General features: G+C 44.2%; 4 protein-coding genes across 4 annotated transcripts in view; 3 read left to right on the plus strand and 1 right to left on the minus strand.

Moving 5' to 3' along the window:
* Window positions 1-5,898: 5,898 nt before the first annotated feature.
* SPRYD7 (SPRY domain containing 7) lies at window positions 5,899-12,625 on the minus strand. Its single transcript, XM_083734015.1, has 5 exons — window positions 12,284-12,625; window positions 9,360-9,476; window positions 8,257-8,423; window positions 7,612-7,714; window positions 5,899-6,519 (listed from the first exon to the last, which is right to left on the minus strand). Exons 1-5 carry the CDS (start codon window positions 12,408-12,410, stop codon window positions 6,422-6,424), a joined length of 612 nt encoding a protein of 203 aa, XP_083590141.1. The 5' UTR covers window positions 12,411-12,625; the 3' UTR covers window positions 5,899-6,421.
* Window positions 12,626-13,041: 416 nt separating this feature from the next.
* On the plus strand, window positions 13,042-15,219 carry TRIM13 (tripartite motif containing 13). Its single transcript, XM_083730606.1, has 2 exons — window positions 13,042-13,177; window positions 13,909-15,219. The coding sequence occupies exon 2, from the start codon at window positions 13,915-13,917 to the stop codon at window positions 15,139-15,141; it is 1,227 nt and encodes a 408-aa protein (XP_083586732.1). The 5' UTR covers window positions 13,042-13,177; window positions 13,909-13,914; the 3' UTR covers window positions 15,142-15,219.
* A 2,370-nt stretch (window positions 15,220-17,589) lies between these two features.
* Window positions 17,590-19,009, plus strand: KCNRG (potassium channel regulator; the record flags this gene model as incomplete). The annotated part of the gene is made up of 2 exons (XM_083730818.1): window positions 17,590-18,164; window positions 18,507-19,009. The coding sequence occupies 2 exons, from the start codon at window positions 17,590-17,592 to the stop codon at window positions 18,751-18,753; spliced, it is 822 nt and encodes a 273-aa protein (XP_083586944.1). The 3' UTR covers window positions 18,754-19,009.
* A 3,478-nt stretch (window positions 19,010-22,487) lies between these two features.
* Window positions 22,488-24,671, plus strand: part of LOC310842305 (uncharacterized protein) — a gene marked incomplete at its 5' end in the record, with an annotated part of 37,436 nt that continues 35,252 nt past the window's right edge. Inside the window, 2 exons of the mRNA XM_083734025.1 lie at window positions 22,488-22,645; window positions 23,032-23,617. Of these exons, the coding sequence (XP_083590151.1) occupies window positions 22,488-22,645; window positions 23,032-23,617 (744 nt within the window). The remainder of the gene's footprint in view (window positions 22,646-23,031; window positions 23,618-24,671) is intronic.

Below are 24,671 nucleotides of genomic sequence, written 5' to 3' on the forward strand. Positions count from 1 at the left end.
CACAGTCAAAGGCTTTTGCATAGTCAATGAAGCAGAAGTAGATGTCTTTCTGGAACTCTCTAGCTTTCTCCATAATCCAGCGCATGTTTGCAATTTGGTCTCTGGTTCCTCTGCCTCTTCTAAATCCAGCTTGCACTTCTGGGAGTTCTCGGTCCACATACTGCTTAAGCCTGCCTTGTAGAATTTTAAGCATAACTTTTTTTGCATGTGAAATGAGTGCAATTGTGCAGTAGTTGGAGCATTCTTTGGCACTGCCCTTCTTTGGGATTGGGATGTAGACTGATCTTCTCCAATCCTCTGGCCATTTCTGAGTTTTCCAAATTTGTGGACATATTGAGTGTAGCACCTTAACGGCATCATCTTTTAAAATTTTAAATAGTTCAGCTGGAATATCATCACTTCCACTGGCCTTGTTATTAGCAGTGCTTTCTAAGGCCCAGAAAGATATGGATGTCTTGTACACCCCAGGTAGTGTGGTTGCTGACCTTGAGCCAGACATCCTGGAGAGTGAAGTCAAATGGGCCTTAGAAAGCGGATTGGAGGATTGGAGAAGATCAGAAGAAGTTGCTGAATTACAACTTATTACTAAACTGAAAGGGACGTGGGTGGCGCTGTGGGTTAAACCACAGAGTCTAGGACTTGCCGATCAGAAGGTTGGCGGTTTGAATGCCGGCAACGGGGTGAGCTCCCGTTGTTCGGTCCCTGTTCCTGCCAACCTAGCAGTTCGAAAGTACGTCAAAGTGCAAGTAGATAAATAGGTACCGCTCCGGCGGGAAGGTAAACGGCATTTCCGTGCGCTGCTCTGGTTCGCTAGAAGCGGCTTAGTCATGCCGGCCACATGACCCGGAAGCTGTACGCCGGCTCCCTCGGCCAATAAAGCGAGATGAGCAGCACAACCCCAGAGTCGGTCACGACTGGACCTAATGGTCAGGGGTCCCTTTACCTTTACTAAACTGAAAACTTTGGAGAGACCTGGTCTGAATAGAGGTATTGGATTCTTGTCTCATTACACATGCTAAAGCTATTTTTGGTCTGCATACTGCATGCCATCCCATGCTTTTTCCTGTAGGACTAATTGCAGTTGTTAACAGTCGTCAACAGGTTTACCTTACCCATTTAGTCAATCACCCATCTCTACTACCCTTCTGGAAAAAACCAACCCCACTCTCCCACTATATGTAAGGAACTGGTGACTTCTGTTTCAGTGTCTCGCCAGAGTGGTGCATGCTCTGGTTTTCTCTCGCTTGGACTACTGCAATGCACTCTATGTGGTGCTACCTTTGAAGGTGACCCAGAAACTACAACTAATCCAGAATGCGGCAGCTATACTGGTGACTGGGAGCGGCCGCCAAGACCATATAATACCGGTCTTGAAAGACCTACACTGGCTCCCAGTATGTTTCCGAGCACAATGTGTTGGCACTGACCTTTAAAGCCCTAAATGGCCTCGGTCCAGTATACCTGAAGGAGCGTCTCCACCCTCCTTGTTCAGCCCAGACACTGAGGTCCAGCTCTGAGGGCCTTCTGGCAGTTCCCTCCCTGTGAGAAGCCAAGTTACAGGGAACCAGGCAGAAGGCCTTCTCGGTAGTGGCACCCACCCTGTGGAACACCCTCCCATCAGATGTCAAAGAGAAAAATAACTTCCAAACTTTTATAAGACATCTGAAGGCAGCCCTGTTTAGGGAAGCTTTTAATGTTTAATAGGTTATTGTATTTTAGTGTTTAGTTGGAAGCCGCCCAGAGTGGATGGGGAAACCCAGCCAGATGGGCGGGGTATAAATAATAAATTATTATTATTATTATTATTATTATTATTATTATTATTATTTAGTGTATCTGAAGAAGTGTGCGTGTACACGAAAGCAAACCCAGAACAAACTTACCGGTAGTTCTTCTCTACGGTGCTACTGGACAATTTTCTTATTTATTTCCTCTCCCTTAGTGCTACCTTCACACTGGGTATTTATTGTGGAACTTTGTCCATTAATTTTTTGAAGAGCATCTGCACATTACCACTGTGAATAAAACATCTGTTTCCCCCTTCTTCAAGCTCAGAAAATCAGACTTGGAACCAGACACAATGGAACGGCTGCAGAATTTCCCCAGGTGCAGATCCCACATCGCACTGCTATTTCATCTGTATTAAATTACTCTAATCTAGCCGGAGTGGACGCGGGTGGCGCTGTGGGTTAAACCACAGAGCCTAGGACTTGCTGATCAGAAGGTCGGCAGTTCAAATCCCGACGACGGGGTGAGCTCCCGTTGCTCGGTTCCTGCTCCTGCCAACCCAGCAGTTCGAAAGCATGTCAAAGTGCAAGTGGATAAATAGGTACCGTTCCAGCGGGAAGGTAAACGGCGTTTCCGTGCGCTGCTCTGGTTCGCCAGAAGCGGCTTAGTTATGCTGGCCACATGACCCAGAAGCTGTACGCCGGCTCCCTCGGCCAATAAAGCGAGATGAGCGCCGCAACCTCAGAGTCAGCCACGACTGGACCTAATGGTCAGGGGTCCCTTTACTTTTACCTAGCCGGAGTGGAAGCTCCTTGCAAGCCCTATTAGCTGGTTGTTGATACTTACAGAAAGCTTTGTGTGATGCTTTGAAGCCCCCACCCCATGGCTCTCTTTAGCATTGGGGATGAGCTTACAGGGGGAGGGAGGCTTGCATAGAGCCAAGTGCTCTGCTTACAGAGAACTACTTGGAACTTTAAAGCCCTGACAACCATCTGATCCATGGGCATAGCCAGGATTTTTTGTTGTGGGGGAGCCCTTTTGTTAAGGGGAGCAGAACCTCAGCTATGTATTTTTATTGATTTGGGGAGGGCAGCTGCCCCTCCCTGCCATGCCCATGAACTGATTATTGAGAATTCAAAGCACACATCTGATGTCATTGTAGCTCCAGATGATTAATATGTGGTCCACATGGAGCAGGGTACCTAAGAATCCCACCTGTACTTTAACTGTCACTTTAACCCTTCGCTTTACAAATACCAACTCTGTATCAATTTTCTGTCTCCTTCCCCCTCAAATTACAGGTGGTGGAATAACCATGAAGGAGAGAGCACAAAATACACAGAGTTGCTGATGAAAATAACACCTCCCCCACCAGCATTTCACAGCTGCCAACCTGGGTTCACCAAAGTCTTGGAGCAATGTTGGCATTTCACTTCCATCATAAAGCATAATGGCAATGATTTGATGCTCACATCTGAAAGTACCTTAATTCTTCAAGGACCTGATTTTAGCACCAAGGGAAACTGGGTGGCTGTTTTTGTAGCCGATTAACAACTAATAAGATGGTTGTCAAGTTGTTAAATACCAGAACTAAGCCACCATTGAACTTTGTTCACTTGACAAAAATCCAGGGAGACACTGGCAATTCTGCCCACCAATGAACCCCATGTACCGGTATTTTGACTATACACAATGTTGGCTTTAGGCTAAGGTTACCAGATTTTTTTTCAATGAATCAGGGGACACTTTTCAACTTCTATGGATTTTGTCAGGGGACTGATTTGTAAATCCGGGGACTGTCCCCGGGAAACAGGGACATCTGGTAACCTTACTTTAGGCACAATCCCTGCAATGTAACCCCCATGTAAGTTGTGAGCTTACTCTACTCTCTATGTTCCTTGGAGCTTTCTGCTCTGCGCACTTGACTTTGTTTGCATGTACTTGATTTGCTTTCTCAATTTTAAGAGGAAGGGGAAGCCTTGAGGGCAGTAAATGACCTTTGGCTCCGCATACCCATGCGGGATTCTGCTTGGCCCTCAAAGAGTGTTCAGCTAGCAAGGTAAGTGGAAGTGGGATATGTATCTCAGTGGTACTCAGTCCCTAATTGCTGGGTTTTTAAATGGAGTTTTGACAGGCAACATTCCTGCTTGTTCATTTTGGTGTACTGCTAGTTTCCTTTTTAGACCAGAGACAACTTTTCTGATAGAGGCATTGCTTTGCTTGATGCGTACTCTTTTATCCCTCTTTTCCCTCAAATAAGTTTTTTAAGATTTTGAAATAAAAATTTTTAAAACTAGAGATGTATTAGGGGTGGGTGCATGCATTCTGAAAAGCTATTCTGTGCCCACAAGACCAGGGAGAAGAGTCGGTGGAGGAAGATTGGAAGAAATTTAAAGACTATCTACAGAAACATTGTAAAATTAATGAATGTTAGAAGGATGTTGGAATGAAGTTATGTGGTTTTAGCAGAAATGTTATAAAGGTTTAGGGAAAAACAGACTGTTAATTGGTGAAAGGAGGGAAAGTAAAGTTACTTTATATTAAGATAAATTACAGGACAAAAATTGGAAAAGATGGAAAGGATTTGCTGAAATAGTTAACCGAACTAGAATACAAAAAAGGGAGGTGTGAGGTCAAGGAAACAAGCAAATGAAAGATAAGTTATGGGAAGGTTTGATGTGTTTTTTAATTGTTTCTATTTTTCTGTTCTTTTTTTTTCTTTTTCCTTATTGTGATGTGCTGTTTTGTTTTTGTTTAATATGGTGTTTTTACTTCTTCCTTTTGTAACTTTTTAAACTTTAATAAATATTATTTTCAAAAAAATAAATAAATGAAAAGCTATTCTGTGTCCAGCCCAAATTTATGGGTCAGCTTAGCATTCAGAGTTAATGCTTGAAGTGCTCTTAGCAGGAGTGAGTGCCAGCTTGGCCCTGCAACCGTGGGTGCCATGCAGCATGCATGGCCCTGGCACCAAAATTTGTTGGTGCCTGGCCCTTCAGGGGGAATTTTGTGGGTGCTTGGGCACCCAGGGAGTTGGCATCCATGTGTCTCAGCTACCTATGAATAAATATACATCTCAAATGTGCATGGTAATTTTAAATCAGTAACCTGGACACACCTCCTGGTTTGTAGCTTGTCCCAGTCTTTAAGGTGTTGGGAGCTAGTAGCAAGAAAATGCTGCTGTAGCAAGGTCATAACGTGGCTGTTCATGATGTTGATGCTGATATACAAAATGTAAATATTTGTTTGTCCCCTGGGAAAACACCTTCCTGGCTTAGGAAACCAGCCAATAGCATTTGCCACCCGCACATGCTTCATTGGGGCAAGCAGTTAACACATATTCAGGAGCATTAGTGCTTTCCCCCCTTGGCAATGTATTCACACTGATTTTAATTCAAGCTCCTGCACCATTATAACTAAAGCTCTTAAAAGTCTGGCTGATGTAATGTTTGTTTTGTTTTAATACATGCCGAATCTTAAAAGCAGTGGGCAAAAGTAGTTGCACAAACATCTTTCTAAAAGCAGAATGTAGGAATTCTGAATACATTCTCCACTGATAGGAATTGGATTAATAAGCCTCCGGCATAAACATAGCTTCTAGCACTAGTCCATGAAAACTGTGAAAAGTTCCATCTCTGAAGAATACCACAATAACAGAAAAATAAGTATTTCTATTATCAGTGGATTATAAAGAATCCAAAATAATTTCCTTCATAAGGCTGAAAAACCTGCCAGGATATGCATGTGTGTTAACTGTAACAATAAAGCAATTAGCTTTTTCAATCTACTGTACTTGCAAACAGAATTAAGATAATATATTCAAGGATCTGAAATGCAAAGACATAATTTTCAACAATTGGCAAATAAAGAAAATAGCAAAGAAAGGGGGGCAACTATGTTGAAGTACAAACTTTTAAAAAAAAAAAACAACCTGCTGTACTATTCCCAATAAATCTTTCTCAGAGGTAAAAAGTATTTATTTTAATGTAGCAGTCCATGTACAACATGCTTCAGATTTCTGGATTTATAGTATTAGCGTTACAAAATTCTTGATATTCAGAGTACACAGAAAATCAACCTAAAATATTCACAAAAACAGGAGAAAAAAACAACCTATAATTTTTTATTATTTTCTGGGGGAGGTAAATGAAATATCCCCCAAAGAACTAATTAAGAGTTCAAAAGAAACGCTTTATTACAACATCAAAAAATTTATTCACCACAGTTGCTTGTTCCAGTAAGCAAACTTTAAATGAGAGGTTGGCTTCGCTTATTATAGTCAGCATTTTGCCCTAATTTAACACAAGAACACTTTTATTAAAATCTCTTGCTAGAAAAAAAGATGAAACACTTGTTGTGGACAATACTTTTAATCCATAAATTGTTGTGTGGTTGCTCAGACTTGTTAAGAATGTAACAGCATATAACACTAATGTATTGAACAGTGTCATCATGGGCATACAGGGATCACAGTGTAGTGGACTGCATACCTTTACATCAAATGGAAATATTGTCCATGTTACAAAACCATAGTCAAATCTAACACTTGCAACATACTTCTCTGGTAATATGGTTGTCCACCCCAAGCACCTAAACATTACTAAATACAAGTTTGTGTCCTAGGAATAATGAGAAGCTTTAAAAGAATAGGTTTTGTAGAAAGTGCTAGGGAGTAAATCCTCAGTAGGGACATTCAGAAAATCTGTTGCTCAAAGAGTATCTTTTCAAACCCTGCTGGAGGAGTGTGATAAAATTCACTGAACTGACAATCCAAAATGGCACTGTCATCCACTATAAGAAGGAAGAAAAAAATAGTGAAAAACTTGCATATATGCATACTTCACATTCAACCAGCCTTGGCAGAGACTTAACCTTTGTTTTCTTGATTAAAATATTACTTATGTTGACAATACTCCTGGAAATTATGATGGAGTCTAACAAAGCCTTGCAACTCAAACAACAAAAGTTAAAAGCTCACAAATCTTTGTGGCACATCAACAGCTGACCTGTTCTCATCCAGTTTGCAAAAGCCTCTCTACCTGTACACCGGAAAGCAATTCTTATACATTACAAGTGAGCAGGCGAATAGCACTTAATAACAAATTACCTTTGCATAATAAGAAAATTCACCCAGCACTACCCATTTGAGCACAAAGAACTACTTTTTGTTGTTGTTAAGGCAGGGGAAAAAGATGATGTGGCCTAAATCCCAAAGGAACCACCACCTTTGGTCCTTATGATTATGCAGAGCAATGATAAGAATCTTCCATGGTTAGAAAAGGCTAGCAGCTATGGCCATTGGTCCAAGTTCTTCATCAACAAGTCTCAAGTGGATGTTCTGAAAAGCTGTTGTCCAACTCTCCACCAGACCACCCTAGAGACTACAAGGAACCTTACACTGGGGGTAAGGTAAAGGTAAAGGTACCCCTGCCCGTACGGGCCTGTCGTGTCTGACTCTAGGGTTGTGCACTCATCTCACTTAAGAGGCCGGGAGCCAGCGCTGTCCGGAGACACTTCCGGGTCACGTGGCCAGTGTGACGAAGCTGCTCTGGTGAGCCAGCACCAGCGTAGCACACGGAAATGCCATTTACCTTCCCGCTATAAAGCGGTACCTATTTATCTATTTGCACTTAGGGGTGCTTTCGAACTGCTAGGTGGGCAGAAGCTGGGACCGAAAGACGGGAGCTCACCTCATCGCGGGGATTCGAACCGCCGACCATACGATCGGCAAGTCCTAGGCACCCACAGCGCCTACCCACACTGGGGGTAGGAATGTTCTATTAAAATATAAGCCGATTCTCAGAATATTGGTCTATGTGGAAAATAGGAAGCTGTGTAGTAGGGAGGTCAAAGTGTTAATAAGTCCTGAGAACCCAAACTTACCATATACCACAGGGAAGACAGTTCCTCTAATTCCTGAGGCTGGACAGTGCATATTTTTCCCATTCAAATAAACATTTAGTTCTACATGGTCATATGTAATTCCCTGTAACACAAATGTGACATTTAGACTCCACTTTTATTTATTTTACTTCTGAATGTTGTGGACATTTCAACATTAACTTCACAGCTACAAGAGCTACAAACTTACTTTAAAAATATGAACATTTTCAGGGAGCTACTTACATCCAATACCCCACTACGTCAAGTACCCACAGCCCTGTTTTGTTTTGTATACCACTCTTCATTCAAATATCACAGGGTGGTTCACAACATAAAAATACAAATGACACAAAATACATAAAAACCCACGCACTCCACCACATTGTAAAGGCCATAGATTTATTATTATGAATTAAATTTGATTGAATGTGTGCTCTTCCTTTGGCCTGAATTATGGCAACAACAGGTTCCTTTTAAGGACCTTGGGGTTCTGTATTAAAGTTCAACTTTACATAAAGACCAGCTTAACTGGACTCTGTTGTTGCAAATATAGCAGAGATTATCACATCTGCTTTGAAGTTAGCTTTGGAGGAAACACCATCAATTCTGGTCAGATTCATATAAGCAATACTGAAAGAAACTCACCACAATATCACCCTCTTGTGGAAGGTTGTTTGCTGGCAACCTGTTCTTCTCATCATTATTGTAGTACAGAGCTCCGTCATTTCTCAGTACTAGACTATTCACATCACACCCAAGAGGAATTTGATTCAAATTGACTTTCTGAGTCGCAACACCAATACCCCAGATTCCTGAATACATGGCGAGGGGTGAAATGGAATGGCACAGCCATGGGAGAAGTGAGAAGAGAGAGAGAGAATGTACTTTAGTGTAGTACAGTGGAAATGGGCAAAGCTGGGGGAACTTGCAAGACGTTCCCCCAGCCTTGCCCAAGTAGCTTATTTCCACACACAACTGACTGTGCTATGTCATGACAGTTGGTGAAATAATGAGCATATATTGATCAGGAAGTCAAACCAAACCTTTATCTTCCCGCCCCTGCTCAACTGCAACAGAACCCTTTTTAAAGCCCTTGACAATTTTTTTAATGAACCCTCATCTTGAACTGGTCCCAACTACACTGAATTATGGGCAATGAGGTGCTGCAACCTGGCTCCATAAGGAAGCTGAAGGAACCCTTGGTTGCTAGCAAAGCATTTTGCAAATCAACATGGCTAACAAGGGCTCCAACTGGTTCTACTCTGACTGGCAATGGCTCTCCAAAGTCTCAGGCAATCTGACACTTTAAGTGGAGGTGCTAGGACTGAACCGGTGGAAGCCTCTCTAGGATACCTTGCACCCTTAGCAAGGAGCTGACTTTGTGACACCTCCCTGGAAAAAAATAACTTTATTGCAATAGCTACATTAGAAATTATCTTGTGAACAGCTATCCTGGTGTGAATAACTTAATGAAAACAGTAAAAGTCCTCAACTGGTCTAGGAAACTGCCCACTAACGGTGTCTCAGTCTTATCTGGATTGAGCTTCAGTTTGTTGGCTCTCCTTCATATAATTCTATGATTCTCAGATTTGAGCAGTAAGGGGCCACAAGATGGAAGGTGAGACGAGGATGAAGTCCCAGGGTGTGAGCAGGAGCCTGCTCATGCAACAGTGGATTTTACTCAGCGATTTGAATCCAATCTGAGCAAAACATGATGAATTTTTGCGAGCGTTAACTTTTTGACTGACCTGTAGACTGGATTTTAAACTCAAAATAGCTCTTGTTCTGATGCAAAGGAGCATTGGCTAGGCAGCCTCCCGTACCACATACTCGTCGTCCATTTTTGACAATGACAACATCTGTTCCTGTAGAATTAAAAGCATCAAACTGAAACATTCTGAACTTCCATTTAAGACATGCAGCACAATTCTGAACAAGTATGTTTGGAAATAAGTCCAACTGATTTCAGAGAAACTTACTCCCATAGCTGGAAGGCAGAAAGATTTACAGAAAGATAATTTGCTATATGAATTTGCTATATATCCAAGCAAACTTGGATAATTGCATTGATGGGAAAACTAACCCAAAAGACAGAAACAATTTTAAAAAGACAAAACAAGTTTCAAGAGACATGTCCCCTCTTTATTGTTATTCTGTTTTTGTCACAATTTTTTTTTTAAGTATGGTTAGGATTGCAGCTATGCAGCTCAGTCCTATGCCTATCTAGTCGGAACCAAGTCATACTATGTTAATTGTGTCTTTCTACCTTATAAATATGTTTAAGAATGTAGCCTTAAACTGTGGGGAAATCCTTATTTGTGTGGGTGGGAGGAGCGCAGGCTGCCACTTGGATAGAGGTTATTGTGAGGCTGCTGATAACAAAAATTATTAGAAAATCCAAGAAGCTTCAAATCCACATTAAATTCCACCATGGACAAGCCCTGGGAAGCCAAGGGAGTTACAGTTTCTGCCCAGTCTTTATACTGTGTGATAGTGTGTTAAGGATTAGAGGTGCCCTTGAATTACTTTAATTTTAAACTGTAAAATTCTAAGGAGTTTCATTAGTCTATGAATTAAATCCATGCACTCTCCCAAAACAAGACAAGGTTGATGCTTACTCTAAACTAATTCCAGTAAAGTATTCAAAATCCAAAGAGACTGGAACGCCTCTTGATAGAGAAAAAACAGTTCCCAGGATAACTCCAGTTTTGTCCTTAGATTTTCCTCACACTCTGTTCAGCAATAATTCACATTGTTTTATAACAGAAGGGGGCAAAAATTAGTTGTCCTATTATAATCTGCATTTATGTCCTAATCCAAGATCATGGAAACCTGATATGCCGGACAGACACTCCTGGATATGAAGAAGACCTGTGGTTACTCACATGACATTTACACAATTATTTTTTATAGCTCTAGTTACAGGTAGGTAGCCCTGTTGGTCTGCTCTAGTCAAAACAAAATAATTCCCCCCCCTTCCAGTAGCACCTTAGAGACCAACTAAGTTTGTTATTGGTATGTGCACACGAAAGCTCATACCAATAACAAACTTAGTTGGTCTCTAAGATACTACTGGAAGGACATTTTTTTATATTTTTATAGCATTTAACATATATACACTCCAGCAGTGAATAAATCCTGTTTGCTCCTACCACATATAAAAAGTAGAAAAAGCATATATTTGCAATCATGTTTTAATGTTCATGCTGTGAAAGAGGTGTTTTGAGTTGTCACACAAGGGAGCACACACAGACATCACTTCAGAGTATGAAATTCAATAAGTGTGAAGCAGTCCCCAGGTTGTGAAATATGTTTCCCTAGAAAAAACACGGATGGGGAAGTAATGGAAAGCAGGAGTTCCTACTTTATCTTTCAAATCAAGAGTGAAAGTATCAAAAACTTACCTGCCAGGGCAGTGAAAGAAGTTATGTGCCCGTTTGTTTTTGTTTTGATTATCACTACAGTTCAGTTGACATCTTTTCTTCCTTATGCAACCTTCCTAATTTCTCTTTCAGAAGGATCTAGAAAGTGGGTCTTGGATCTGTGTGGTAGTGGTACATTTTTTATTTGCCTACCCCACAGTTGAGAATGCTCAAATGACTACCCCTTTTGTTTTATCCCCATTATCTCAAACCTGCCACGGTCAGAGATAGGGAATTTCTGGCCCTCCAGATCAGATCTCCCATCAGCCCCAGACAGCATGGTCAGTGGTCAGGAATTATGAGATTCTCAGACTTGTAGTATTAATCTCAGGGTTGTGGGTTCAAGCCTCGCGTTGGTCAAAAGATTTCTGCATTGCCGGGGGTTGAGCTAGAGATGACCCTTGTGGTTTCTTCCAGTTCTATGATTCTATGAACACCTGGGTAATCACAGATTCCCTACTGCTACCTTAGATCAAAGAACAAAGTAAAGATGTGGGTGAAAATATAAATGAGATGATGCTTAGTATGCAGCAGATTCAGTTTATTTGAAGTTCAGCAAAGAATTTGATTCAGTATATACTTCTGGGTTTGTCGCGGCCGTAACCCAAAGATTCCGTACCCTTGAGGTTACGTAACACGAGGTACCACTGTACACAGCCTGGTATGCAAGAGGAGTCAAGGCTGAATCAATTATTGGCATCCACTTAATTTTCTTGCTAATCAAACCTATTTTTAATAGGATTCTGACCAGATGTTACGAGTGTGAGTGAAAGGTTTTGAAGTGCCCTGAGATCTACAGATGAAGGGCAGTGTAGAAGTTAAAGAAATAAAAAATAAAATAAATAAGATAACAAGGTAGCCACTGCTCTTCTGCTAAGCTTTGGAAGAAGGCGGAAAATAAAAGGAAGAATTTATTTCCCAACTGAAATGGCAGGGTGGCTAACAATTTATGGGAGGAAACCTTTTGCCGAAGCATTTCCCCAGGTGGGCTGTGTGTCCTCCCTCTGGGGTGGTGGTGGGTCTTCAAAGGGTTACTCACTCTAGTCTAGCATTAAATAGTATTGCTAAAATCTACCGGCCTTTCTCGACTATGTTGTTGTTCTACAGCTCCCACCATCCCTTAGCTGTGCTGAGAGCCAATAAATATGAAGAGTGGGAGGCAGTGAGGCCCAGTGGGGAGCGTCGGGCTTTCTTGCCTCAGCCCCAAGGCTCGCTGCAGTCGCTCTTGTTCGTAGCCCGCCTCCGCTTACCCATCCTGTGCGTGTCCAGCTGCACCAGCGGCATCTCCTTGAGGGCGATATGTCCGCCGCCGGCGTCTCCGCAGCAGGCCCAGCGCAGGCAGCACCACACCGGGCCGGGCGCCGACGAGGCCGCCATGGCCGCCTCTCCCGCCCTCGGCTTCTCCGCTCAGAGCGCAGCCGGAGCCCCTCGTCGCCGCCGCCCCAGCCTAGGCGCCCGCCCGCTGCTGCTGGCCCCGCCGGGAGAGGCTCCGCATCGCCGCTGCCGCCGCCCGCCCCGTGTCTGCGCGAGCCCGAGTCCCGCCCGCCCGCCCTGGCTCGGCCTCCGACGTCGCCGGGACTGCAACTCCCATCATCCCCAGCGACAAGGGCCAGCCGCCGAGGATGATGGGAGCTGTAGTCCCGGCGACATTGGGCACCCCTTCCCCTCCACAAGGCTGGGCTGCGTCTCTCGACTGACTCCCGGGGGCCCCACGAAGCGACTCGCCCTTCGTCTCCCGAGGCTCTTGCTCCCCGCCTCTGCCCCCGAACAGCCCCGTATCGCGCCAAATCCCCACAGCAGCCCGGTGTCCCTCAGGCGCCCCCCCCCGGGGGCCGAGCGTCGCCTGTCGCGTCGCTAAGCGGCAGAGTTTCCTTCCAGGCCGCATTCCCTTGTGAATTTAATTCCATGTGAATTTCATTCCATGTGAATTTAATAAATAATCCTAAGGGGTCGCCGTGGGTTTTTTGTGCCACAAGCCCCGGGGGCGGGGCGGGGACTCGGCTGCGTCTCTGAGGCGGCAGAGGGACGGAGCACTTGTGCGCAGGCGCAGCAGCGCAGGCCCGGGCGGGCGAGGAGCCTAGAGACGGGCCTGCTCGCCTCCGGGGCAGCCGAGGCGGCTCTGCGGCCTCCCGAGCGACGGGCTGGTGAGCGGGACTCGAGCGGGACGGAGAAGCGGCGGGGCTGCAAGGGGGGCGGCGGAGGGAGACGGGGCGTGAAGAGGCGGCGCGGCCTTCGGCTCCCTCGCCCTTTGCGCCAGGGCCCGTCTGGTCATTCGGGGGGGGGGGGGCGAGGATACTTTTACTTTTATTCCTTGAATGTGCGGGTCTCTTTATGTGGCCCAGAGGACGAAGAGAAGAAATCCCCCAGAGAAATGCCTTAAAAACACCCCCACCCGCTTCGGAAAGGCTACAGGTTATATGGGAAGGTTTTCGCCTAGCGCCGAAAGTGAATCGCCGAAGTGTAAAGCTGGAAGGGAGGATCCTCTGGGTCATCTAGTCCAACCCACTGCAGTGCGGGAATCTTTTGCCCAATGGGGGGCTCGAATCAACAGCATATAATGGGGGGGGGGCTGCCGTGGTGCCCGTTGCCCCGGGCGCACAGTCTGGGGGCATGAAGCAGGCACCTCCCCATCCCTGTTGTGCCCTGCCTAGCTCTGAGAAAGGAAGGTGAAAAGCAAATGTAGAATTTTGATAGTTGGGTATTTTTAGCAGGTGTAGAATTTGTTATCCACATCTCTTGTGAAATAAAGTATTTAAATATTCACTGCTTTGGCTAAAGGACTTAATACACCCGTAGGATGGCAGACAAGATGCCTGAGTTTCTTAGATTGTGATCATTATACAGTATAATTATCTGAATTCTCATTTAATTACAGACCGCAATGGAGCTCCTTGAAGAAGATCTTACATGCCCAATTTGTTGTAGTTTGTTTGAGGATCCCCGAGCCCTACCCTGCTCACATAACTTCTGTAAGAAATGTTTGGAAGGGATTTTGGAGGGAAATGCTCGGAATGTAATTTGGAGACAGTCTCTCTTCAAATGCCCAACATGTCGGAAGGAAACCACTGTGACAGGGGTTAACAACCTGCAAGTCAACTATTCCCTCAAAGGTATTGTAGAGAAATATAACAAGATTAAGGTAACCTCAAAGATGCCTGTGTGTAAAGTACACAGCGGTCAACCTCTCAACATTTTCTGCCAAACAGACACACAGTTGATATGTGGTATCTGTGCAACTCGAGGAGATCATATAAAGCATGTGTTTTGTTCTATTGAAGATGCTTATTTTCAGGAAAAACTTGCTTTTGAGACATTGTTCCAGGGTTTTGAAACATGGCGTTGTGGGGATGCACTTTCTCGGCTAGACACCCTGGAAGCCAGCAAGCGCAAAGCCCTCCAGATGCTGACAAAGGACTATGACAGAGTAAAAGATTTTTTTGAGAAATTGCAGTATACACTGGAACAAAAAAAGAATGAGATACTTTCAGATTTTGAGACAATGAAGCTTGCAGTCATGCAGGCATACGATCCAGAAATTAATAAACTGAACACTATTATACGAGAACAACGAACCGCTTTTAATATTGCCGAAGCCTTTAAAGAGGTGTCTGAACCCATTGTGTTTTTGCAACAGATGCAGGAATTCCGAGAGAAAATCAAGGTGATCAAGGAAACCAAATTGCCTTGTCTTACTGTCAACATCAATTCCACAATGAAAGGATTTGATACAAGCCAGTGGGAACAATTTAAGCTTGCAGATGTGGACAAACTTTCGTTACCTCAGGAAAAAAGTACTTTTAACTGGGCATTTTCTTCATTGTCCTTACATAAGTTAATTGTGATTGTTTTGCTTTCCTTCCTTATACTTGCTGCCACACAGATGTTTTTTATGGACTTTCTATCTAACAGTCTCCAGCACTGGAAAATACTTATATCTGCATTTGGCACAGGTTATCTGGCAGACACAGCAGAGATGGCAAATCATGCTATCATCTACTGGGAGAAGATGACTGGTGGTGCTGCCATTCTAAGTGAAAAATGTGTAAATTACACCCTTGTGATGTTGGATAATATTGCCCAATTTATGTGCAAATACAAAATTTTGTAACTTCTACCCTTGTATAATAAGAAAAGTATGTTCAAACTAATTACTTTGGAAGCTTCTTAAAAAGTGATTAAGCAATCATTGATGTCATTTTTCTCAGGTCCAACTACTGATACTTGGAAATACTTTGCACATTGAATTTGAAAGGAGATACCTACTTAGGTAAAAAGTGCCAATTTATCTTGTTTTTTCCAAGGTGAAAGGCATCAGTTGTGTGTACAGTATGAATCAATAGGCATTGCAGATTATGTAAAAAAAATCATGAAATACGGTATGTGCATTGCTGTTGAGTTTCAACGTTAAGAAGGACACATGGGGAGAAAATGTGTAAGTAATAGGTTGTGAGGTCAAGTATATAAGTAATAACCACTGATGTACCAAATGTACAGCACATTGCAAAACAATTCCTGATGTGGATGTACATGTGAAAGAACAAATACATACTATTAACTTCTAAAAAACTGTTTCTAGTTAGATGCTGATCCTAAATATACCCTGTCTTGAATGTAAGTCTCACTGGCTTTAAAGGTAGCTGTGTTGATCCAAAAGGGTGGAATTCAACTTCACACTTTTCCAGTTGTTCATTCCGTGCAAATACTCCAGCTTGCCAGGCAGAGCAGTAACGCCTTCCCCTGCATGTGCTGTTCTGGGGGTTCTCTCATGCTGCCAAGCCAATTTCAGGGAGTACCAGGGGCAGAAGAGGGGGTAAGCCCTGTTGTGGAAGTCCTTATCCAGGGATTCTGCTTAGGGTCTGTTTAGGTGAATCCCACCCAAACTATATAATCTAAATTCATATTAGGGAAATAAATTAGGCCAACCAAATTGTTACAAAGTGGTGTGCAATCTTTTGAATTCCTGAGAAAACTTCAGGATGGATGTTAAAAGGAGGAAGAAAAAAGGCTGCTGGTGCTGATCAGGCCATCTTAGCCTGCTGTCCAAACACTGTTTCAGAGGTTTCGATGGAGGGAAAGTCTTCCTCTGCCCTGTTCAAAACAGCTCTGTCATATAAAGTACTATATAAATTTCAAAACAGCTTTGTCCTATAAGGTACAGAAATCCTTAGTTGAAAAGTACAGTAAAAATACCACTGATGGGAAGCTCCAAAATGGGGCATTCTGGGAGACACTGAGCCAGCTTGGGATCCATTTGTTTCTGAGTCAGACTCATTACTGTCACTTGAGTGTTGGGCCGATTGCCAGCATAGCAGGGGTCTGGAGGTCCTGGGCTGTCCAGACCCACCCACCCTCTGCCTCACTGATGGGGTCCAAAGGAAAGTAGAGCGCTGTTTGGCATCAGCCTGGCTGCAGGAGTTGTGGAAGGAGGCATACAAGAAGCCATCTTGGGAGTCTTCTCCACATTTCATAGGGTTTACTGCTTAGCTTATTCTCCCAAAGATATCCTACAAGGTAGCAGATGGTTAGGATCAGAGAGTTGTCCTGCTAGATGAGTACATGGGCTCCCTTCCCAGACTGATGAGCCCTATCTGCCCCTCACTTGCCTCTACAGCACGTGCAGAAACCACCTTGACTGTTGGACCCACTATTATTCCTGTCTGCTTAATCCACTGGAGCCCATCTTCACATGCAAGGGAAGTCCCTAATCCACAAAGGATTTTGAGACCAATTGGCTACCCCCACCTGGATTAGCTGGCAAGTTGAAGGAGTTTCCTGAGTTGTGGCCACTGTCCCATGCTGACAGCTACGAGCTGCAAGTAAGCTGAGTGAAGGGTGGGGCCCAGAGGTGGACAAACTGCCCTCAAATGAACACCATATGTCCCCCACCAGAGGTGGTACTCCTCCCCTAACCCCACACGTACCCAGGGTTTGGCATATTAGTTTCCTTTAGGGTGACCCGAGAGTTCTTTGAGAACTCAAATACCAAATTGCTGCTTATCTTAACAAAAAAATTGAACTTCATCCTAAGATCAGCCTCTCCCCAAAGTGAAATATCCACCATGTCTACTTAGAAGTAAGTCTTTACTCCCAGGTAAAGGGTTAGGATTGTAGCCCAATATAGGAATTTACAAATCTGTTTGCTTTCAGGACAGGCCTATGTAGCTCCTTGATCACAAAACTGAACTATAGTAGCATTTGTGAATATCTGCCTCACAGATAGGCAGCTCATTTGGGTAGATTGTTGTTGTGGGTGAAGGAAGTAGGTCATGATCTGTCCTAAACTGGATGCTATTCTGGCCAGTCAGGATCTCACTGGTTGACTTTCAACATGTTTTTTTTAAATGATGTTTTATTTCAGTTGCAGTATTTTGGTTCCCAAGCAACCAACCCAGCCTTCTAAACAAAACTATACACTTCAGCGTTGTTGCTGGGGAATCCTGTCTGCTCAGCCTTTTTCTCCCATAACACAGGACAGGATTTGCTCTTTGCCTCTACGTATGTACCGTAGTTTGGAGACACTGCCAGAAGACACTGTTTTCCTGTGGAGAAGAGAAAAATGAACAATCAAGATGTGAGCATTTTGAATGTGGGAGGAGTAAAATTCACAACATGGCGTTCTACACTACAGCAATTCCCTGAATCTAGATTGGCAAGGATGTTGGGTGGCAATGACTTCGAGTGTAGGTTGGTGAATGGCCAGTTCTTTATAGACCGTGATGGAGTTCTGTTCAGCTATATCCTGGACTTTCTAAGAACACGACAGCTTTCTCTGCCCAGTGACTTCTCAGACTACCAGAGGCTGCAGAGAGAGGCTGATTTCTATGAAATTTACTCTCTGGCTGACCTTCTGAGTCCAGAAAGTTTGTTGAAACCAAAACTAGAGATCTTGGAAATACGATTCTTGCTCCAAGAAATGCAAGCTTTTTTCCGGGTATTTGGCTCTTGTAGCATCACTATTGGTGAACTGGCTGGAAGAATCACTGTATTTTCAGAAAAGCTTGTTGGAACAACTTGGAAAAGCCATAATGACCCTTCACAGAAGTCGTTGATTCCCCTTTCTTTGGAGAGGCCTTCCCATCATGATGTCATTTTCCAGTGTGGCACTGACTACAGTGATCAGTTTATAGCAAGGTATTTTTCTTAATTTCAAAGCTAACACAATACAAATAGCATATGTACTCTCATGCAACTCTGACAAGTTTTCGTACCCTTTTCAGACGTTCTCTTTTAAACCCTGCTTCATACAAATAGGTTCTTCCTGCTCCAACTCTAATTCTACTGCATTCATCATATACCTTATACCTCAGCTGTCTGCTTTAATCAATTTCTAGTTTATATTTAGGCATGTGCCATAACTAAGGCAAGACTGCTACTGATCATTTTTAGTGCACTGGTAGCAGGCAAAATACCAAGTGTAGGTGTATACTATCTGGTACATGCTGGCACTAACATTTTTTTCATGGTTTTTTCCAGATATGTTTCTATAAAACCTGATCAGAGGAAATTGATTAATGGAACTAATGTGCTGGGCCTGCTGGTTGACTTATTACTCAAAGAAGGATTTCGTTTAATAAGCACTAGGACTGTCTCGGCTGAAGAAAAAATTGAATGTTATAGTTTTGAAAGAAAAAGGCAGCCAGACACCTTTTCCATTAGTATGTGCCAAACACAACAAGGCACCACTATATCACAGCCAACCCAAGTGCACAAACGGAAATGAATAATGAAGATCTTTTAAGCCGAGTGTGAAATTAACAAGGCTAAGAATTATTACAATAGCAGCACACATATTTTTGCTGTCAATATACCCTATTTGTTGGATTTCTAATACTGGCTATTTGAATGGTAAATATGGAACTTTGTCTAAATTACTTCATTAACTTAAAATAACCAGATACCCAATTTTATCACATCCAATGAAAAAACTTTTCTATCTACTATATTTATTTGCTTTTACCACATGCTACTGGACCTATTGCAAGAGAACAAGGGCATCATGGTCTGAATGGTTGATCCGAAATAAGTGCACCAAGACATTTCATTTGCAATTTCCATATTTAGCAATCATCTTGTATCACAGCATTGCAGTAATCAGGATTATACTCCATGTAGATTTTCTGGTTAGGAAAGGAACTGAAATCTGTAATCTTTGATCTCTGGATGGAGATGCCCACACTCCCTAAGCCCACATGTTGTCCTAAAGTGCAGTGAAGGATGTTATCCTGTGATGAGTGCTTTTTAAATTTGTTTTTTGTGTGTGAAAGATTGTCATTGATAACAAACATACATATAACGTCTGTGTTTTCAGTTCATAGAGTCCTATCCACACGTCAATTACATTTGGTGTGAGATGTTGCTGTCATGGACACTGTCAGATTGGGGGGAGAAAGATGTGGGGTTGCCAGTGGCAAAATGTGACTGGAACAATGGGAGTATCAAACACTCTTGGGGAGGCCAGGGCATGGTTGTTTGCAGTGAGTTTTGTTCATGGCTTGGGTGGCTGGGGGTTGTTGGGTCAAGTTAGCCATACTGATTTGTATGCTGTTGGGGCAGGAGGGGGGAGGCGATGTTGTTGTCTCCTTGGGCTGTATATGTAATAAAAGGGAGCCACTCCAGGGTGGAAGGCATCCTCTCTTGTTTGTCCTCATGCTAATTTCAAATTGTTGGTTTGCTTTTCTAGTAAGGCTGTTCCCCATACGGTTTGGTACCCTGAGGGTCCCTCCAGTGTCAATTTGCTGTTCTGTCAGCTTCTGCATGTGGAATGCAGAGGTGCCATCTTCTTTGCCTCAGGCAGAAACATGTCTTGGGCCAGCCATGCACTGAACATAATGAATGGGAGGAGAAAGCCTTGACTTGAGAATGGAGGAGAGAAGAGAACACACCCAGCTTTCGATGAGGGCAATAAACATTCCAGTGTAACTGCTGGTTTTTATCAAGAGTTTTCCTGAGTAACTCTATCTGACAGCCAATTAATGGGTGTTTGCAGCTAAAGCACAGACTATAAAATGCCCTTTGCCCCCAAAGCAGGATGTTGTGAAATGTAACTTCTCTGACAAAGCATCAATAACAGGCAAAGCTTCAGCTGCTGAAAATTTTCTTCCCATTACTGCTTAAAGGAAAAGGAACTCTTTGCTGATCTGTACCAGGTAACAAGAGATTTGATATATGACATAAAGCAAATACTTTAAAATGTATTAGGCCATTTGTCTTTATATTTTGACACAATGCTCACTTACTGTAAATGCAGGATTTCTCCAGCATTTTTCTGGCAATAAGCTAGCTACACTGATAGAGGAGTCAGAGTCCGTTAGAAGCATTGACCTATTAACTATGGATGATCACTGCAAGCGAACCACTCTGTGATTGTCACATGAATGCACAAACTATTCCTTAACACCTCTTGTTAGTTACCAGGTACAAGTTTAAGGCCATACTCTCTCTGAAGTACTTAGCTTACACAAGGATATAGACTGGGGCCCTACAGCAGTGCTTTTTCCCTAGAAAAAATAGGTGCCCGTACTCACCATGAAGTCGTTACAGCAAGTGCCACACTTTTTAACAGCAACAAACGATGTGCCGGTACTGCGTACCCTTGAGTGCCCCCTGAAAAAAAGCACTGCCCTACAAGGGTGACCATCGTGAAACTGACTGTAGCACAAAACTGCCGAGCTCTGGAATTGGAGTTGTTTTCTAATCTGCCCTTGAAGCTGAGATTTGGCGCAAGATGAATGGAAGCTGCTTGCCCTGAACCTAATCAGTTTAGCAATATACTGTATTGTAAGTTCCAATAGCATTATCTGCTGAGGGTTGGGGCTAGGTGAAATAATGTTTTCCCATCTAGCCCCAAGTAGTCGTACCTTGGTTCTTGAACATAATCCATTCCAGAAGCCCATTCGACTTCTGAAAACGTTTGAAAACCAAGGCACAATTTTCAATTGACTGCAGGAGCTTCTTGCACTCAAGCGGAAGCAATGTCAGACGTTTGGCTTCCAAAGAACATTTGAAAACTGGAACACTTACTTCCGGGTTTTTGGCGTTCAGGAGCCAAAACGTACGAGTACCAAGGTGTTCAAGAACCAAAGTACCAATTGTAAGAGTATGGGGTCCAGAGCACATTTTCCTCTCCCTCCCTGCTGTGGATGGTGTTTTAAAGACTCTTAGCTTTGGAAGTCAATACTTCAACACTGCATACCTCCTGGAGTTTAGTGAGCGTGTTCAATCCTCATGATGTTTGGTTTGATTAATAAACAAGTATCTTTCTGTATATTTGGGGAGTCCCCCAAGAATGCAGAAATCCCTACTTTGGCTGATTCCACAGAATTTCTTAGTGTTGCGAAGGCATCATTCTTTCATTTTAAGCTATCGGGAGAATTTAAATGATATGTGTTTAACAATGTACTAGTACACCAAACTTTCTCTCCATTTATGTTCAGTGAATGGATGTGCTGGTGAAGGGTAAAACTGGGGTTGTGTGTGTGTGATTTGAGGGTATATCTGAAGAAAAGGGGGTACAGGAAGAGTTAGCCCACTCACATCACCATTGCTTGCCATTATAAGCATGGTTTGGAAGAGAATAGCAAACCAACTGAAGTGTCTACTTACTCATGAGGAAGAGGAAATCTGCAAGCTCAAGGCTGCTCTATTCATAATGGTAAATGTTTGCTGTTAGGTCTAAATGCCACCTATATTGTTTGCACTTCCTTTGTACTTTAGCATCAGCAGCCAAATACCAGATGTAACCCCAAAGTGTTACCCCATCCTTTTCCTGCAGTACGGAAGTAATACTGACCTATGCCAAGTTGGTGGAAGAATTACTGAGGTAATGCATGTGAAGTGTTCTGAACTTGCAAAAATGTCCTACAACATACCAAGTATTACAATTACTTGCATATATAATACATTGAAAAGACAAAACTGTCATTTGCATATGTGGTATAAACTGCTGTTAATTAGTTGGGCCGCAAAGTAAAATTAAAGTAAAAACATTCATGTACAAAGATTTACCATTGAAAATGTGTACCCTCCAACATTCCTCAGATAAAAATAGGGACATTTCTCACTCCTCCCAACTGATCCTCTTTTACCCCCATTTGTTGCCTTCCCCCCCTCACAGCAAGTGCCACCATCCCTACACCAGCAGGACACAGCACATACATCCTCCACTGTCTGAGAAAACCCCTTAATCCCGATTTTAATTTAGTATTTGGTAGATTTACAAAAAGAAAAACATACACTGATAAATTATAGAAAGGGGCAAGGTTAGACACATTTCTGTATGAAAAAGCAAGACTCCTTGTGCTCTGTTCCCCCATTCTTCCCACTCTGGGCGGCCCTGCCCTCTGCCTGCACCAGTGCCGGGCCAGTGCCTCCTGAAAGGCTGGGCATGCGAAGCAGCCGCCTCTCGTCTTCCTCACCCGCTCTCCAGCAGCTGCCCAAGGGAGGAGGCTGGCAGCGATGGCCATGGAGAAGCAATGGGATGCTCCCTCGCAGCCGCCAGTCGCAGTCACCACTCAGAACAAGCACCGGCTCATTTTCCTCCCTGAAATCCGCAGCAGCAGCAGCACGGAGTCCAGGGACATTCCGAGATCAGATCAGAAGCTGGCGTCGCTTTCGTAATTCTGGTACTGTCCCTGGAAAATCGGATCACTTGCAGAGTATGGAAAATGCAACCTTGCTTCAGCAGCGCATGTAATAGCTCCAACAGACAGGAGAGGCATGTTAAGCTGGAAAGTGCCACACTAATCAGCAAATGCTCCCCTAGGTCACTTTATCTGCGCTCTCGCTCTCTCAGGTGAATTGGTTATAGCATGGAATGTGTGCAGCTAGACCGCACATGTCCTCTGTGCGTCTCCACTCTTATGGAAATTCTGGGTTCCCCAGATAATTTATAACTAGTTATCAGGTGGCTAGTCCCCACATCCTTGCTGCCAGGGAGGGGCTGGCTCTCTGCACATGCTCAGGCGCACCATCCCCGGCTGAGATGATAATTACATGCTAGTGGATTGAAGGACCAGCCCGCCCCGTCGTCTCCCCGAAGCCAATCGCTGCAACCACGAGCCTCTTCAGCGGATGAATGGCGGAGGCCAGCGATTGGCTCCTCGGGCAGCGCGCTCCCTTTTGATTGGAGCTCCTTTCTCGCCCCGAATCGCCATGGCTACGAGCGGGGCTTCGGACGCCTTGGCCGCCTGGCGCGGATGAATACAGCAAGGCGACTTGCCGTTTTCTTCCTGGGGCTGGTGGGACTCGCGTGTGTTTCCAACCGAAGCCCCGTTCCCAGCCCGGTAAGAGGCAACCACTCCTCGGGAGCAGCGGAACTCCGTAGGGAGTTCCGGGAAGGAGAAGCCGAGGGACTCTTTTCCCCCGGCGGAGGGGCGCCCCTCCGCCGGCGCGCTGCGTCCCTCCTCGCCCCTCCGCCGGCCAGCGGCGAGGACGCTTCTGACCCCGGCGGGCTGCGCTGGGCGAGGCCGCGCCCGACCCCGGCGGGCATGGAGGCCCCGGAGGGCAGCGGGGCCGCCGGAGGGCAGCGGGGGCCAATGACATCCACGCCCAAAGAGCACCATCCTCCTCCGGGCCTCCCCGACCGAGTGAGTGGCCACGGCCAGAGGGACCCCGGGGCCTCGCCTCCCGAAGGCCGCCCTGCGGACCAGCCCTTCTCCGCCTCGGGACGCGGTTCCCCAGAGGGCGCCGGGCCTTAGAACGGTGGAGTTGGAAAGGGACCCTGGGAGGCATCGGGGCCCATCCCCTGCAAGGCAGGAAGAGGCGGCCGTCCCGTTAGCAGCACCGGCGCTCTAAGCCGTGCATGATGGGCGCTGTAGTCCAACCCCGTCTGGGATTCTGCAATTCTTTGAAGGCTCTTCTGGGCGGCAGCAGATCAAGATGTCAAACGGAGCAAAAAAGCTGCCGGCTGACTTTCTGGCTTACATGTAGCAGATCTCACCGTTAACTCCCAATTAATATCTGAAGAAGTGTGCATGCACACGAAAGCTTATACCAAGAACAAACTTAGTCTCTTAAGTGCTACTGTACATTTTTAAAAAATATATTTCCCAATTAATATGTAGATTTACTCCTTTTACTGCCCCCAATTAAATATAGTGGATGCACCTCACAGTATGCCAATTAAATGAAAGTCTACAATTTACCACAAGTCTTGTGTGATTTAGAGTCTTAGGTAGGAGTTGATCAAGCAGTAAAAGTTTTAGTTACAAAAAGAAGTAGTTTGTGAAACAAAGTTGGGTCGTGAGATGTGTTCTTTCAGGTAGAAGTCAACATCACTTAAACTAAATATAAGGATATTGCAGGCTTAAACACACAGTTTTTCTTAAACTTTGGATGCTAAAAATCAGTTGTTACACTTCAGGTAGATGTTCAAGGTTCTTGAATAGGTGGTAAAATGCTTAACTCAGTTTCTGCTACTTCCCTCTCGTTTCTTTACTTAGCTGTTATAGGTATTACAGTTAAATACTTTTGACACAGCTGCTGCCGCTGCTTCTTTGGCAATCTTGTCTTCCATGAACACGGGCTTAACAGTGAGTCCGTAAGTGACTGTGGAGGCCAATTCTGGATCCACACGTCCTTCCACAGTGGGGACATTGGTTTCCGGACGGGAGTTGGTCACGGTGAGGATTTGCCAAGCGT

The sequence above is a fragment of the Podarcis gaigeae genome (genome assembly GCF_964106915.1).
Source record: "Podarcis gaigeae genome assembly, chromosome: 3".
Lineage (NCBI taxonomy): Eukaryota > Metazoa > Chordata > Lepidosauria > Squamata > Lacertidae > Podarcis > Podarcis gaigeae.